At 37.9% G+C, this 18576-nt stretch overlaps 2 protein-coding genes across 2 annotated transcripts in view; both read right to left on the bottom strand.

Moving 5' to 3' along the window:
- The window catches only part of LOC134753966 (uncharacterized), a 45812-nt gene extending 41896 nt beyond the window's left edge, over positions 1–3916 (bottom strand). Inside the window, exon 1 of the mRNA XM_063690001.1 lies at positions 3122–3916. Coding sequence (XP_063546071.1) covers positions 3122–3191 — 70 coding nt within the window. The 5' untranslated portion in view covers positions 3192–3916. The remainder of the gene's footprint in view (positions 1–3121) is intronic.
- A 954-nt stretch (positions 3917–4870) lies between these two features.
- On the bottom strand, positions 4871–16716 carry LOC134753835 (NEDD8-conjugating enzyme Ubc12). Its single transcript, XM_063689776.1, has 4 exons — positions 16437–16716; positions 16092–16225; positions 10576–10743; positions 4871–7810 (listed from the first exon to the last, which is right to left on the bottom strand). Exons 1-4 carry the CDS (start codon positions 16543–16545, stop codon positions 7670–7672), a joined length of 552 nt encoding a protein of 183 aa, XP_063545846.1. The 5' UTR covers positions 16546–16716; the 3' UTR covers positions 4871–7669.
- Positions 16717–18576: the final 1860 nt, after the last annotated feature.

The following is an 18576-nucleotide window of genomic DNA, read 5'->3' as shown; positions in this document are numbered from 1 at the left end:
AATTCTGCCTATTTCTATTGTCTGGGAAAGGACACTGACTACTGTAACATAGGTTTATTACCTAGCTCAGAAGTCAGGGATACTTCAACACCTATTTAGTACTTGCTTCTGCCAATTTTTTTTTTAATTTTTTCCACTCCAAAATGTCGTTTTCATGCATTTCGTGTAACGTTCTTTCATTTAATACCCGATAATTAGGACTATTCTTTGCATAATATGAGCGCATTAAGGTAGAATTGTTGGCGCGCTTTAGTTTTTTTGGTACTACTTCCACAGTTTTTATCGGAAATTAAAAATTTAAGCTCTGACGTATAGTTGAATAACTGGTTTCTTTTATATTGTACGCAACATTGTTATAACGTTTTTAGTTGAGTTAACTCACTCATGGTATAGTTATAATTTAGATTTTGCAAATTTCGGCAGCGGTCACATGATTGTATGACGCCATTATTTGTCACTCAGGCACTATAGAGATTGTCTCCCAGCAGTTTTATGATCCTTTTTATATTGCTAATAATATACTAGAAGCTTATGCGGATTATCCTTAACATGAACAATTTCGATTTTTTTAACTTTGATGCATTTGTTCTAGCAAATACCTACATTTTGATGCATAATTTTAGCATTTTTGGTCTGATTTTTTTGATATCAGTGTATGGCTTGAGACATCAGCTTTAATGTTGTAGTACATTGCTTTAACGTCCGACTTTTGGTTTGGTTGTAAAACCCAAATATTCGATTTTTTTTCTTCATAATTTTGATTTACTTTTAAATTTCTCTTAAACTATTGTATATTTTGGTACATAGTGTATTAGTGAAATGTATAATATTTTATTGGCTTTCGTTTAATACCCCACACGTGTATGTGCAATGCATAGTTTGGGTGCAATATGCAATATTCGCAACGAGGCGCGAGTCATTTTGATGACGTCATTCCGCTGAAGTAGATGGCAGGCGCCGCTGTCTCCCGGCAGTTTTGGAGATCCAATATGTCTCTTCGGCCGTTTCCCATAAGGCATAGTACTATTCGATGCTGCAATACCGCGTTATATTATTATGTTTTTTGGTCAGTGACACAACGTCAACTTTTGTGTTGTTACTGTAGTTGGTTGTGATAAGACAATATGTTATAATATGAAAATTGGAATTTTTTTTATTAATGTAATTCGTAATGTCAGTGTCTGATCCTTATATCAGGCCGATTAGCACTAATCGCTTCAGTGCATCAGAATCTGCATACTGCATTAAATAAATGATCCCACGAATCATTTATTTAAATAATTAATTTCGCGAATAATTTGTTCGTCGAATGAATTGCCACGAATAATTGTTTATTGGAATACCGTCGGTTTAGAAAGATTTGTCAACTGTGGTGTGCAATGCACTGCAACTTAATAGTTACTGATAAATATAAATTATGCGTTGTGAGATTTGCTCTGAAGCTTTGATAAGAGAATTTGGTTTTCTCACTCTTTTATTATAGCTATCTCTTTCTAGGCCAGGCTAGCAAACTTTCAGAATCAGAATGCATTTATTCGTTTGTATGTGAGTAATTCATTCTTCACGCCAAACCTTTGTTTATTATACTATCTGGGCTTGTCCTGTATCCCTTAATTAACAATCTTTATAATGTGTCGGAACAAACATGCAGTAAAAACGAGTCATAAATCGTTCGTGAATGAGAATGAGAGTAAAGATACTTGTACCTAGAATACCATGTAGAATGGGGACGAGTGCGAATAGGGAAACGCAGTCGCATGTGGAAGGGAGCGCGTGACCGCCGGCCGTTGCCCCCAGTTGCAAAGCTTCCTTTTTTTGTGTCTGCTCCCTAACTTAGAAGCTACGGCTTCCGACTGGTGTAGCAACAAGTCAACAACCACCCGATCAACTACTCAAGCTACATTTCATATTTTATTGCGTCTTTAATTTATGGGTACCTATTGAATTACAACCTTGAAAATATTCGTAGGTACATTTTCAATTCTAAGTATTACTAAAAAGAACAATTTATATTATACGCCACCATATTTTAATATGATGTAATAAGATCGAGTTGATTCTTTTTATATAATTAGATTAAGGCGGTTCCCTGAGCCAGAAGGCGAAAAATCTCCTTACATGATCATGTTTTTCTAAGAGGCGTTGATATTAGTAGACGTGGAAAAAATATATGTAGTTCTTGACTATATTATCTTTAATAACATAGCTTCCGATACACGAATTATGACACTTCGCTCGATACAATTAATTCCCAAAGTAACCTCTAACTCGGACTTTTAATCCAACTTTACTCGGTTATTTATTATGTGATACTATAAACAAAAAAAGAAGAAAAAACAATCTTAACTTAAATAGTAATTTCATAGCTTTCGAATTTCGATATTGTAAGGTAACGTTTTTAAAATAAATAAAAGTCGACAAAATTTTTATTAATTAAAAAAATTGTATTGTAAATAAGTAACGGTAAAATGTTAATGCATTATTTCACAAAACCCGCTTTGTTTAAATTCTTACAATGATGTTTGTTGTTGACTCATAGCGGTCGGTTGCCTGTAGTTGTGGCGCCGTGGACATGCCCCTATCTCTTACTCATCCTTTCAGTAATTTCAGTCTTTGTTTACTATTTCCAGTGACCTCATTATTTACGTTAAATTTACCGAAAGATGCAGCGTCTATATGGGTCGGCGGTGTTTGGGATGATTTATGAACTAGGTGCACGAACCGAGTTGAACTATAAGACTGACTTCTAAATAACTGGTGTGCGGTCTTTGAACTCGAGCGGGAGGAACGCGAGGGCACTTTGTGTTGGACGTTAATCAAATCGTAGCAGGTAGGGAGTCTCGGAGCACAGCTGTCGCTTCGCTAAGCACGCAATTCTGCGCGAGATGGTCCGCCAGCTTTTTATTTAAATATAATAATAAGGATGCGCGCGCAGGTAACGAACGTTTCGCCATCGCTTTGTTGTTTGTGTAGGTAGGTAAGTAAAGAATTGGGATCGACCGTTATATTTGTAGTGATATTTAGGTAGCGGTCTGGTTCGACGCTGACCGTGTTTTTTAACAAAGTGAATGCGCTCGGTCGGCGGCGGTGACAATGAGCAAGCGAAAGTAAGAAGGCTCACCTATGTGCGCCAGGTCGATGATGGGGATCTCGCAGCGCGCGAGCAGCGTCTCCTCCTGCGCGGCCGCCATCGCTGCTGCTGCCCTGCTGTGCCGCGAGTGCTCCGCGCTCCGTCGCCCTCGCCCGCAGATAACGCGCCGACTTCTTATCACTCGACTCCCACAGTACGTAATTAGCAATTAGCGATCGCGACACCGAACGATAATAGAGAAACGATAGATAAACACTTAGACTACCGTACGGTAACCGGTACGTTAAAGTTTATTGAAATTATGAATGGTCTTTTGATTACCCCTAGTATAGAAGCGTTCAGAACTCATTTGCATAACCTTGTAGTTCCTGCTCGAGGCGTTCTGCGATCTGACGTAGCAGCAATATGCTATACTGACTTGACACATTAAAAATTGGTTTTCGTAGCTCTCTCACAGTAAAGTAAATGTGTTAGGAAACGTTGCTCCCGCGTGTGCAACCGACGCCGTTGCGCCCCCCGTCCCTCACAGCTGGAGCGTTTCGAATGTCTCTCGTCGAATAAACTGGCTCACCGTGCGCGATGAGCGTTACCCTGGCGTCTGATGTCGGCTCTCACTTGTATATCATCGCGCAGACTTTCGCAACCGAGTGGCGTAACCGAAACACCTATGCTTTGAACACGCCGCAGTGTGGAGAGAGCGTGTAGTGAGCGAGCGCGAGCACGAGTGCGTGGTGCGGCCGACGGCGGAAGTGACACTGACGGTGGTGAGCGGTGCGAGTGCGAGGCTCGGGCTGACTCACGCCGCGCAGACCGCCAGGCGGAAGGAGACTGTCACTCGCCCGCAGCTCGCTTCAAGGCCTATGGATAGAGGCTCACTTCGCGTCGCTCGCGCCGTCTGTCACCCTTACACTATTTTTGTAATTTTTTTTCTTGCTTCCCCTTCCCCCATGTTCTCGCCGGCGAAACTACAATAATACTACACTAATAGTTAGATTAAAAAGGATGGTTGACTGACAAGACATATCAGCTTCTTTTTTCAAACTGTCAAAACGATTAGCTACTATGGAGTATTATATGAAACAAACATGTAAAGAATACTTTGCCAAAGAGGTGTAACCCATGTAACGGTCAAGTTACCTCTCTAAGTACTCTTTAGTTCTTTCCGATTTATTAAATAGAAATTATGTCAAAAAATAAACGCGGTCTACGTTTTTTTTCAATTATTTTCTAGTACTTACTTTATCGGTGCTTTTCTATCTGTCCTGCATTTTACGCGAAGCGGGCACAGACGGGAACAATTCCTTCTCATAATATATATGCCCACCTGGGACAAATGGGATCGATTCTTTCCCATCTGTGCCCGCCGCCGGGGACAATTGCGAATAGTCTCCTTCCCATCTGCCCGTGGTAACAGATGGAAATAAATCGGTAGGTATTCCCATTTCTCCTCAAGTGACAGGTGCGGGCTACTTGAAGGAATTGGTAATTAGGTAATTACCTGTGTGTGTAATGTGCCCACATGGGAATGCCTGCTTTATTTCGATCATAGACAATCATAGTGCTTTATTCGAATCACCCTCTTGGTAATAAATACATGGTACCCAATACATTCCACGACTTCACTTTCCGCACAGACTCTACACATGTGTTTGTTTTTGCGTTTGCCGTCCTTCTAACCCCAAATGAGCGCAAAAACTCAGTATATTCGACTCACATAAATTTACCTACATTAGTTACATCCAAAGGGGTTTAATTAACTAAATGTAAACAACACGAAAATGCATTGCTAATAAATACAACTATTTGTTTCACAGTTTATTCTCAAAAGTAATCTTAATATACTTTACAGACCGAAACATTTACTATGTACTTCTATTTTTGCTGTTCACATTTAGTTATATAGCTAACAGTTAATTAAAAGGATTATCGTTACTAAAAAAAAAAAGAAAACACATAAAGCTAGGGATAAATCCTATTGGAAAAGTGATTTCTCGTGAATTATGATTACATATAAAATTATACAAAATATTCATAACGTTAAATTCAAATCTTAAAAAAAAAAGTTTTTCTTAGTTGGATTTGCAGTTCACAAGATATTTACTTAATATGAGCAGCAATTGTCTCGTCAGTGTACCCTTTAGCACTTTCTATTCAACTTTATATGAAGAACAATGTAATGCCTAAAGTAAAGTTGTCTAGAAACAAATATAACTCAAATCTATAGAGACAACTAGTTACAATCGTACATATATATAGTTGGTCAAACAAATCTAGTCAGAAGAAAAAGGCGGCAAATTTAAAAAAATGTAGGCGCGAAGGGCTATCGTCCCATAGAAAATTTTAATTTTGCGCCTTTTTCTACTGACAAGATTTGCTTTAACACCTTTATATAATGTATGATTGTAACTAGTTGTCTCTATAGATTTGAGTTATAGTCGAGAAATAGTGAATAAAACTTTTGGTCTAGACAAGTGAATAGCATTATTGGTGTGAAGAAACGTTAATGGCCGGCTTGTACAGAATAATTATGCACTACATCTGACAGTGCATTATTATTTTCCATCGTATTTTCACGGAAACGTACGAACGTGTCTTGCTATTTCAGTCAGTCTCGGTACAAAAAGTATTGAGGTTGACTGAAGTAGGTAGCATGACAAATACGAACGTTTCCGAGAAAATACGATGGAAAACAATTATGTACTACATCTGTAAGCGGTATAACGATACGTCGGTGTACGAGTATAAGAAGAGTCTTAACACATTTTCTGACCTCAAACAATAGACACGTTCTTTTATCAAAATCCTACCTATGGTCATAGATAGATAAATAAGTAAGCATAGTGCTCACTCCACACAGATAAAAACCTATTTATAAGAAGTTTTAACCAAGCTTTGCGAAAACTTATTTATAATTTTATTTAAGCTTAATAATTATAAAGTTTTAAGCAAGTTCTAAACTTATTAGCAATACGTTTTACCATACCTCTCATACAGCTTAATATTATTAAGTAAGAAAAGTCATGTATGGAGTGAGCACTCTATGCTTACTTATTTATCTATGCTATGGTAGAAAAATGTAGGTCTCCATCTCTTGGACGTCTAAAAATAGACAAACCTTCAGTTTTAATGTGTACTGAATTGACAGACACACAGATAATTTAATTCACTACTTTAAATTTTTATACCAGCTTTGATAAATCGATGAACGAGCAAAATGTAAAGATTGATTGCTAAAAATACATAGTGATTATGATAACTGGTACATTAAGTGAATAACTTGATATTTATTTGCACACTGGTGCAAGTGGCGTGGCGAATAGGGAACATGAGTGTATAAACGCAAAAAAAATGCCTCCGCCCTCGTACTAAACCTTGTACTCGTAATTCGCCACGCTACTCACGCGTATCCTTACGCGTTATAATTTACGGGTTATAATTTTGACATCGTATACATACTGTTACATCAGTAATTGTTTATATTTTTCTCCCGCCGGATTTGATGAATCTACCTGTACACTGTACACGTCTAACCGAAAAAGTTGATAATAATGAATTTTAAAGTAATTTACAGGGTATTTTACAGAATCCAATGACCCAATCAAGCAAACTGCTGCTATTTTTCTCAAAAGCTGCGCATATTAGCGAAGTAGCAGTTGAACCCTGACATTTTATACTAATATATCTATAATAATTTAGAAACAAAATGAGTTTTCTTATTTAGAGTTTATTATAAAACACTGCAGAGGCGAGTGCACCAAGGTGCTTCGTTCCAAAAGAATTATAAAAGAAACTAGATTTAATATTTAGTTACTTATGTACACTAAGGCAGCTGCACTCAATTCATCTCTAAGTCAAAAAAAATCGCGTTGCCCGTTACGGCCAGAACTTGTCCATACATATTGGCTAAAACAATTAATTGCGTACGCCTCGATTCGCGACCAACATTGCCCGTCTTTTTAAAACCACAGACAACTGAACTCTTATAGAGGTTATATACGGATGCCAATAAGATTTTGTCTGCTAACAATTTACAATCCACAATTCAGTCACCACAAAATGTTGCATGTTTTCTGTGTAGAGCCATCTGTTCCATTAAAATGAGTACCTACACAAATCTTATAGGCATGATACGTGGCGTGGGTAGCATGATCGAGTTTATGGCATAAGACATTTGTCCCTCTTGCACTTCGGTTCATACTTGTCAGTTATAGTGTTTTATTTTTAAAGAGAAGATTGCTTGCCAAAGGACACAAACGCGGTCATGCTGGTTAGGTACTATCTAGTCTGTGGTGCGAAATGGTTAACAAGAGCGAGAATCAAATTTTTGTGCTAGCAAACTATTGTTTCACTAATAATTTAAATTTATCATCTGTATATAAACACTGAAGTCAAATTAAAAAGCGTCAAAAGCAAGCAGCTACAGCGCCACGAGTATTTCAAATTATACATGACAAGTTTATTTGCATTCATAAGACCGGTTTAGCTAAAACACTGACCTATGTGATAATATAGCGTGATGTAATTTATCTAAAGTAATAAAAAATGCTTTGTTGAGGGTATTCACAGCTGGTTCGTGGGTCACTTGAGGCAGCGCTCGAAGTAGGAGGAGCCGACGTAGCCGCCGCGCATGGCGCGCTGCACGTGCTGCTCGAACAACCGCCTGTTGCTCTGTAGCTCGTCTGCCGCCTCCTTGTTTAGTGGGTCCTCTGGATTCGGTTCCTGGGGAATACCAATTGGTTAGAAGAACAGTAAGTAGTTATAGGGAAAAAATATTGTAATTTATTATAAAACATTTTAGGAATTCACGTCTTAATATATTATGCTAGTCCTTGCTAATTAAGATTAATCCAGGCTAGCTGCGATGCCCCCAGTGCGCCCTTGTAGCATGTATTGTTACTTGTTAGAAATAATTGCGATGCTAGATTTAATTGTAAACACGAAGGGCCCCGCGGGACTGCAACCCGACTGCAATTTGTATGAGACTGCACGCCGACTGCAACAACGGCCCTAAAGAAGGATTTGTTTTTAGTATGCCCAAGGCAAAATGCTAATGATGTAGATTTGTAGACAAACAAGGAAATAAAATCGAATTTAATAATGATTTAATAATCTACTTTAAACCCCACTTGGCGCCTGTACGCCTGTTTGAGCTAGGCAACACATGTGCAATTCCTCAATGTACCCTCGGCCACACTGTTAACTGACAATCAGAGGGGTCGCGGTTAAGAGTTGAGTGGTCAAGGGTTGGAAGTGGAGGGGTTGGGTGTTGAGGGGTGTGAGGGTGGGAGTTGTGCGTCGAGGGATTCAGTGATGATAAGTTTCGGAAGTACCGGGGCAACCTGCCAAATCCGACACAAGAGCAGCAACGGAGCCACGCCGTTCTGTCGCCAAAATAGTGCTCCTCATAAGGCGAGGGTTACAATGGCTTGAATCCAGAATGCGGGCTTCGAATTGCTGGAACATCCTCCCTATTCACCAGACCTTGCCCCCAGTGACTTTTATATTTTATATGTTTCCACGGCTGAAGGCTTATTTATTCTTATTTAATGAATTTTGATTATATTGATTTAAAAATGTCCTAAATTATGTTTTATTTAACTCAATATTTGCATGCCTGTATGTGGGCCGAATACACTGAGCAAAAAACTGTATTACCAACTAATCAAAAACTGTATTCTGGCAAAAAAAGGAACACCTCAGAGGCAAATAAATTTCGGCAACAGTGAGGTCATCATGGCTGCTGTGGAGGCATATTTGGAGTCGAGAAAAATATTTTTTTGTAATGGAATTCGCGGTCTGGAGAAAAGATAAGTGTGTGGCTTCCTCGGAGATTGTGTTGAGAAATAAATTTAGTTATTTAGTAGGCCATTTGAGTTATTTTACATATCAGTTATCATTACTTTTGGATCGCCCCTAGTACTTAATTGAGGAAGATTGCAAATTATGATACAGAAGGAATTTACCTAGTCGGCTCATAAGTTCTGTCATATACATAGTATCAAATAAAATCAAAAGTTTAAGTTTATTCCGTATAATTTGTACAGCGTTTGAAAGCTTATAAACTAGAGAATCTAAATGTATAACATTTATTCAAAATGACCGCCATAATTATCTACACAGGCTTGAAGTCTTCGTGGCCAGTCGTCAATGGATTCACGCACCACTTTCATGTCGATATTGGCCACTGCCGTAGCAAGAGATTTTTTCAGCGAGTCTAGATTTGCATGAGGTTTTGAGCACACCTTTTCCTCTAAATACTGCCATATTTTATAGACTAAAGGATTAAGATCTGGGCTAGAGGAGGGCCAATCTTCATGCCGTATAAAGTCGATTTTATTGGAGGCGAGCCAGGCTTGTGTAGACTTTGCCTTATGGGCTGGAGCAGAGTCCTGCTGGAAAACCCAATGCTGGTTTAGAAACATCGTATGGGATAGTGGTTTCACAATATTAGTCAACACCGTGTCTTGGTACACTTTGGCACTAGTTTTTACTCCTTTCTCACAAAAATGCATACTAGAGACGCCCGCATAAGAAACTCCCAGCCAAACCATCACAGATGAAGGGTGATGACCTCTTTGAATACGGGGAATGCTATTAGACGCTTCTTTACTATTGCGAGCGTACACTTTATCATTTTGTTTATTACAGTTTTCTTCTATGTCAAAAATTTTCTCGTCCGAAAACAGTATACAACGGTGCTTATTTTTAGCGTACTTCTTCAATAAAGCTTTAGATCTTTTAAGCCTTAAAGCTTTAAGCCGACCATTGAGAAGATGGCCAGTTTTTCGTTTATAAGCACTAAGTCTCAGGTCTTGATTAAGCACTCTTTTCACCGTGTTTTTGCTCAAACCCATCTGGAGGGCCATAACTTTTTGTTTCCTAGCGGGATTTCTGGCAATGCGTGCCCTAATTGCTTGTACAACCGCTGGAGTCCTAGCTGTACGCGGACGACCGCTTCTTTTCTTGTCATTTAAACTAGAGACCTCACTGTATCTTTCTATGGTACGATACACAAATCCTAGAGAATTTTAAATTTTCAAGTAGCTTAAAAAATTTAGTCGGCGAGTGACCACAACGATATAGTGCAATTATTGCGGTACGGCTATCTTTAAGCGTCCACTCCATGTTGAAGAAAACAGAAAATTGCAAAATTATACTACTCAAATATTTAATAAAGATTCGAAATTCAAATGCAGAACGGTTTTTGTTTTAGGAGTTCCAAATTTAAATTTTAAAGGCCAGTGACAGAACTTATGAGCCGACTAGGTATATCGATATTTTGAAACTTAATTGTTGTTTCAGGTTTTTATCAACCCACCCTCGTAATATGGGCCTTGTTGCCTGAATAAAATTTTAAGATAAATAAATAAATTATGCAGCACAAATCTTCGACCACTGGTCCCACACCGATTTTGAATTTAATCGCCTTAATCTACTGACAAATTGATTTGACTATAAAGACTATTAAAACAAGCTTTACTTACCAGGAATAAGTATTGTAGCCCATACACTATGGAGTTGACTGTCAGCACTGGTTTCCAGTCTTCCCTTAGTATGTTGAGGCAGACATTTCCTTCAAGGTCTATGTTAGGGTGGTATACAGCCGTCTCACATTTCACCTTGGGAGGTTCGTGAGGATAGTTTGGTCCTACCTGTAAGGAATGACATACATAAATTATTAATACAGATGGAAACGTAAGAACATATGTCTCAGACTTTCTGGTGCCAACTGGGCACAAAAGAATAGAGGAGTATACCTACTTCACAATACTTTTTTTTTTTATTATGGCAACAAACAGTCATTACACAAAGATACAATAGATGGACTACAGTAAAGACAAACAGTGCCGAAATTTTTTACATGTGATATTGTAGATTCATTATAAGAGTTGATACTGAGTGGTAGAGAGAGATTCATCGTGCAACCCAACAGACAGGTTTACAACATTTCAACTGATAATCTATTACTTTGTATACATACGTATATGTAATGAATTTTGGAAACCTTCCACTGTCAATTATATGAAAGCGGCTGAACAGTTTACCACTTATAAATCTGAAACTACTAATGAATACCATTAGTAATGTAAGCAGTTTTGTTTCTTTTTAAGAACAAAAGAATGTTTCCTTTAAGTAAAAATGAGCTAATTTAAGGTTTTAAGCGGTGGATTTCATCACTAGGTAAAAAAAATTACAATACAATTTTTAGGGTTCCGTACCCAAAGGGTAAAAACGGGAGCCTATTACTAAGACTGCTCTGTCCGTCTGTCTGTCACCAGGCTGTATCTCAAGTCATGAACCGTGATAGACAGACAGTTGAAATTTTCACATATAATGTATTTCTGTTGCCGCTATAAAAACAAATAATAAAAAGTATGGAACCGGATATAGGGATGTCACCTGGTCGACACACAACACTCCCAATATTCGATTTTTCAACTTTCGATGTTTGTTTTCGCTTACACTTACTAATGACTGGTTTCCATGTGGATGAGATCTTAAAACCTTCGTTTCGATTGAAATTTCTATGTTTTTGATTAAGTCCCGTCGTTGTGAATAATAATGAGTAAACATCGTGAAAGTTTAAATCAGTGTTTTAAATCATATTATCAATATTTTGTTTTTATTATCAGTTTAAACCCGCATCTTCTTTTATCTGCTGCGTATCTTGGTATTTACACCATATTAGACAATTGCTGGCTTATTAATGAGCTTAATTTTTATAATATGTATATTTTTTGGGTGTCTATTGTTTCCCATAAAGTTTTAAGTCGTAATGTATTGTTTGTCCACATTTTTGTTAGTCATAATTTGGTTTTTCTCAGAGACACGTAACTTTTCAGGATCGCCATAAAACAAACCTAACCTAACCTATCTATAGGATAACCTTACAAAAATCCTGAAAAGTTAACGGTTTCTGAATTATGACTAATGATAATATGACAATCATTACATTATGACTTTCAATAATTATGTCAAACAAAGAGACCCAATATTTTTTTGATAATTTGATACATTACATTAGTTTGTATTTTTGTTGTTTTATAAATTAACTTTAAATATAGCTATGATTTAAAACCATATATATTTTGTTTAATAGCTAAACATTTATGTAATAATCAGTGTTTTATAATTTCCTACTTTTAATGCATGTTATAAGTTACAAAATATTAGTTATTGGGTCCGGTGACTACCCAATGGTAGAATTATTAATTGCTGTAATTATATACATCAATTAATATAATATTATCAAAAAATAAGGCCATCACGATAGTAAGCCAATACCGTAGCCTATGGTCGCTTCCAACTTAATAGATGTTACTTGTTTAAATAAAATGTTTTATATGCTTTAAAACCTAGAACGAATGATATTAACACCTCTAACATGCAATTGCAGACTGTAAATTGACGATTTACACGTATTAGATTATGAAAACAAAAACATATTGTATGTTCTAAGTGGCCTAAATTTTCCCTACTTAGTTATAGTGTTATTTAAAACGTAACCATCCTCTAGTGTGAAATAAATAGTTATATTTTTCTACATTTATTCTACATTTATAAGGGAGACCAGTGGCGTAACTAGGGGTGGGGGAGGGGCAGAGGGGGCGCCAAAATGGGCAAAAGGCAGCAGCAGGGAAACTTTTGTCAGTCGTCAGGGGGCTCAAATTTGGTGACTGCCCCGGGCGCCATATCCTCTAGCTACATCCCTGAGGGAGACATACATACACATATACATAGTGTTAGAAGACATAGAAAATGTTTTCCCAACATACAGCTTAATTTCATAATGAATTATAGCAAAATAACTAGAAAAGTTTCTGAGAACCGTCATCACCATACACATGAAATCATCACCGCTCGTCATTTTTTTCCGGTGATGATGGTATGGTGTTGACGATTTGAGAGTTTATTGTTTTTATTTCTAGAATACGAATAACAGTAGTTAATGTCTATGCCACACAATAAACTTCACGTAGTTTTCCATTCATTTCAGTAATTATTTCTAATATATTATTCGTAACTTCTTTAAACTAAAGCATAACGTTGATGATGCTTTGTTGTGACAAACTGCGTTTTACAAATTTGTTCATAATATTTCTCACGATTCAATCATGTGAATTTGAAATGAAATCATTTTTTGCATTTTATACTAAAGTGAAAAATAGGGCAGGGACTTTTCGCGGTAAAGTACTTTCTCGGTGAACGAATTACTGCATATTTTTTTATGCGTTAAACAAGAGCATGGAAACGATAGAACTAAAAGAAAAATCGCAACCGTACGATAGGTATGCGATAGTTTTCACTGCAAACTAAAGGGTTTAGATTTTTCCGGCAGACGGTGATGATTTTAGACACATAAAACATTTTATAAAAAAAATACTTAAATTATTGGAGATGTTAATTGAAGGAACATTAAGATAATAGTTCTTAAAAACAAATAAAATGTTGCAACACGCACAACCTACTAATTTTTTTTATAAATACCGATACATCACTTTTAGCCGGATTTTGAAATCCACCCTAAGGCACTTTCCCTCCCTATAATTTTTTCCACACTGTGTAAGTATTGTTTACATAGTAGGGTCTAGTGTTATTTGGCTGCGGTTTTCTGTAAGGTACTTCCCCAGTTGGGCTCTGCTCTTGATCTAGAATGACATAAGCTGTGCTGTGCCCTACCACACAAAGCGATATGCCATGACTTTTTCTTTGGGATTTTTAACCCATGTAGCCGACAGACTTCAGTCGAGGAACAGCTTGTTGGGGCCTTTTGTTTCAAATTGTTTGGTAATTTTTCACAAGGAGTACTCCTCACACTTCTTTGTAGGAGCAGTTTTAGAAACAGCCACTAAACTTGTTCTCCACATGTGTGCCAAATTCTTCAGATTCTTCTTTTTTCTGCAAGATTTTCTCATAGGTATGCAATATCTGGGAGACCGAGCGCATATAAAAACTAAAAAATGCGCGTTTTCCCAGAGATAAAACCTTGCTAGATCGATTTTTCTTCCCGGAAATCCTCCATATAACAAATTTTATTGAAATCGTTAGAGCCGTTTCCGAGATTCCCGAAATATATAAATATACAAGAATTGCTCGTACATCAGAGTAATCAGCAAAATATACCACGCATACAATTGGAAAGATATGGGGAGACTTTCAGAATAGAAAAAGGAGTAAGACAAGGGGATCCATTATCCCCAAAACTATTCTCTGCTGTCTTGGAGTTGGTATTCAGAAACCTGAACTGGGATCAGCTCGGTCTTAACATAGATGGCCGTCGACTAACACATCTAAGGTTTGCGGATGACATTGTTCTACTTGCTAAAAACTCAGACGACCTAAACAAAATGATAAACGACATTGAAACTAACAGCAAAGAAGTAGGACTAACAATGAATTTGGAAAAGACAAAGGTGATGACAAATGGCGAGAAGAACATCATTAAAATAGGAGAAATGACAGTCGAATACGTGGACGAATACATTTACCTCGATCAGATTATATCACCTGATGAAACAATAGAGAAAGAAATAGAGAGAAGAATAGTGAATGGGTGGAAAAGGTACTGGTCCCTGAAAGAAGTCTTCAAAGATAAACAACTCCACTCTAAGACAAAGGGTAAACTATTCAACACATGTGTTCTTCCTGTCCTAATGTATGGTAGCCAAACCTGGGCCCTGACAAAAGCTACTACATCCATGTAAATTACAGTTCTACTAAATGTGCATATCATTGGTTAGTGATCACTGATCAAATGTTGAATCCAGGCAGCTTTAACCTTTTGGACGCCAATGACGGATATATCGGCACCGCAGGTCCAACGCCAAAGATGGATTAATCGGTCAACAACCATAGAGCAACATAGACCTACGTGCATGTGCATGAAGTTCAATTTCAGTTTTGATATTTCGGTGTTTGACAGAGCATCAAGAAGGTTAAACATCAAGATATGTGTTTGCAAGTCCCTTAATGATAAAAAAGTCTATCTGGTCAGGAATTTTGTTTCGGTCAGTTAGCCAATATGTTGGTTCGCCTGTTGACAAATACGAAAACGAAATGTAATCAGCCATGATCCCCAATGTGTGTGAGATATTCTGTGTCTCGTCGGACAGTAAACAGTACTAACATTAATAGATCAATTTTTGTCTTCTATTGTGATCGTTGTGGCCTGTAGGTAATCCTCTCAGAGCGGATGGTACATATATGTAATGTTTGATGTTTCTTTTTCAACACGGCTGACCCACCATGGGAGCTGCCATCGGGGTGGTTAGTGCAGTAGACATCATAATTCTGAATTAGAAAGGTTTCTCTGTCATTAAGGTGTGTTTCAGATATTAACATAATATCAATATTTTTGCTCTTAAGGATTACTTCAATTCATTTTTTATAGGATCTAAGCCATTTGCATTCCATGCTCCAATGCATATAGAAGTCTCTTTGTCTTTGTTATTAATGTGGTGATGAGGTTTATAAGTATCCCATTTGTGTAACTAGTAAATGTATTGTTTGTGCTTGTTTGCTAATTACTGGTTTGGCTATCAATCTGGGCTGAATATGATGTTGAACAAATCTTTGTGCCAGTAGTCTTCCAAGTAGGACTTGCCTTTATTTATCTACTTCTTGGTAAAATTGTATGTTAATATTTCACTTTGACAAAGTAGGGCACCAACGTGGAAGTTAAGTCCCCACGGTAAATAATTTTGCCAACCCTAATTTTCAATGAATTAAAACATTTATAACGGGGTTTATTTATTATATGATTAACCCTAGTTAGTCATTCTTTCCTTCTAATTGTCAACTTATATTGCTCTTTCTGTTAAGTCTGAAGGATATAAAAGGAATGCAAAATCTTCCAAGTTTCTTTTTATTTTTTGATCGATATTTTCTTACATAAAGAGTAATTCTAACAAGGTTTAGGACGTAATCAGTAATTAATTTATAAGTGTAATAAATACCCGTGTGTAAAAATCTGTGGTGGCCTTTTTGACAGAAGACTTACCTTAAAACTAAATACAAATCTGCCTCCTCGATAGAAACCCTCATCAGGGCATATTATCAGTTTAAAATTGAGTAAATCATCTTGATCTGGAAACTCTGTACTGCAGGTCTTGGGCAAGTTCAGCTCATTCAAATCTGTAAAGAAATAGTGTATTGAAATGCAAAGGGTTGTTTCTAGTAAAAATGTGTTTGCGACATGATGAGGTAGGTAGGATGCTGACGTAGGTTATACTCAGCCACAGCATAGTGAGCTATAGTCAGCGCGAGCCTTAATCCTAATTTTCAGCGCTAGGCATACAAGTGATTACTTTCAAGTTCATACGTCTTATTTTATGATGTCTCTTACCTTTTGTAATCCGCAGCTGAGCTGCCGACGCTTTCTTTTGTGAACCACCAGCTCTCGCTGTACCCTCTTCATCTTTCTTTTGCTGTTTCAATGAAAAAAGTTTAATCATTGTCCTATTCTAATCGATATAATAGAAATTATAACGCGATTTATTTCACGAAGTATTTTTGTACACAGGCCACAACTTTCTTGCGATTTGTAAAAATAATAAATAATTATATTTTTCTGTAGATTTGATTGGTAACTAGCTAACGATGTTAAAAAGTATATTATAGACCAATCACAAACGAGTTGACGAGACAGTCGTTCAAACAATTTTAACCACAGATAGAATCAGAATATACATTCTTGGTTCTTACTGACTGACAAGTTGTGTTTGCCAGACTATACATGCCGGAAATGGCAATAAGGCAATAAGTACAGATGGTATAGAAAGGATGCCAATCTCTTATGGCAGAATTGTTGCAAAGGTGACCGCTTTCAGCTTTAAACAATAGTTCCTAATCTCTCCGGTGGCGCTAGTTAGGCTCTGGGACATGAGTATAACATGAACCATATAAAGCAACAAATAACGCGACCAAATTACGTAGGTTGTTTTTGGTAGTATTTCGGTGTATGGTGGCGCCGCCTAATTACTGTTTTTTGATGGCCACTTTTCATACATAGAGATTTGGCTCCTTTATATAGTCTCCATGGCAATAAGGAAGGCAACTGCCTAATGATATTCCATATTCAAACCAAACATAACTATACTTACTCATCCTTTTCGTTTGGGTGCTAGTACTAGTGTAAGTAAGACAAAGATAGTATGATTCTCTCTGTCTATGTTTGATGGTGGTTTGATGTGTCAAACTCACATCGCTTTCCCTGAGGCTTTCCCCACACATTAAGTTCGCTCCAGACTACGCGACGCGAAGCCGCGAACGCGAGTGTGGAGTCGATTTCGCTGATTAGAGAACTAGACTCCACACTCGCGTTCGCGGCTTCACGCCGCGATTCGCACACGAGTGTGGAGGGCCCTTTATGGTTAAAGCGTGGAGTATAGAATACCTCTACCTTCTATAAGCCCGCTCCAGTCCAGACTACGCAGCGCGAAGCCGCGAATGCGAGTGTGGAGTCGATGTCGCTGATTAGCGAACTAGACTCCACACTCGCGTTCGCGGCTTCACGCCGCGATTCGCACACGAGTGTGGAGGGCCCTTTATGGTTGAAGCGTGGAGTATAGAATACCTCTACCTTCTATAAGCCCGCTCCAGTCCAGACTACGCGGCGCGAAGCCGCGAATGCGAGTGTGGAGTCGATGTCGCTGATTAGCGAACTAGACTCCACACTCGCGCACGAGTTAGGAGGGCCCGATAGGTTAAAGATTATGGCTCCTGTATACCATGGCCCAGCGTAGGCGAGTCTGAGGGACACAGCCTACTATACTTACTTTACTCTTTGATTCTGAGATAAGAATGAGGTTTTAATAAAAATGCGGCTAAATTAGTACTTAAACTGCATAAACAGCTAACAGCACATAAACGGGCGGATTTAAAATGCATGAAATTGGATTTTTTATTGACTAGCCCTCTGTCTAGCACTAATGTAAACCGGCAATATGACGCCAAAAGCCGAGTCCGAAATTTTTGTCCGATCAAATCAGGCCGTGCGTACGCAAACGTCAATTTGGCTCCCCGATTCCGACTGCCGATTATTGCTGTGACCGATATTACCGATAAAATCCGACCAATACGACCTTCACTTGAAGAAAAGAGCGTACTCCCATCTTAAAGGCCGGCAACGCACTTACAACCCCTCTGATGTTGCAGGTGTCCATGGGCGGCGGTAATCGCTTACTATCAGGTGATCCGTCTGCTCGTTTGCCTCCTATATCATAAGAAAAAAAATGATCGTGCAGACGCAACTAGTATTTTCGAGGTATTTTCGTTTGGGGGCCTTTTTTTCTAAAGAGTCGATTTCGCTGAATAGCGAACTAGACTCACACTCACGTTCGCGACTTCGCACCGCAATTCGCGCTCTAGTGTTTCAATTGGTGATTAATTTGACGCCAATTACATTTCTGATCAAATCGGTCGATTCTATTGTCCCGTCTGGACTCCACTAAAGCCTCTATTGAGTGACAAGAGAATGGATTCAT

Source organism: Cydia strobilella, chromosome Z (genome assembly GCF_947568885.1).
Source record: "Cydia strobilella chromosome Z, ilCydStro3.1, whole genome shotgun sequence".
Lineage (NCBI taxonomy): Eukaryota > Metazoa > Arthropoda > Insecta > Lepidoptera > Tortricidae > Cydia > Cydia strobilella.
The sequence above is the reverse complement of the archived record's forward strand: the minus strand, read 5'-3'. Positions and strand labels throughout refer to the sequence as shown.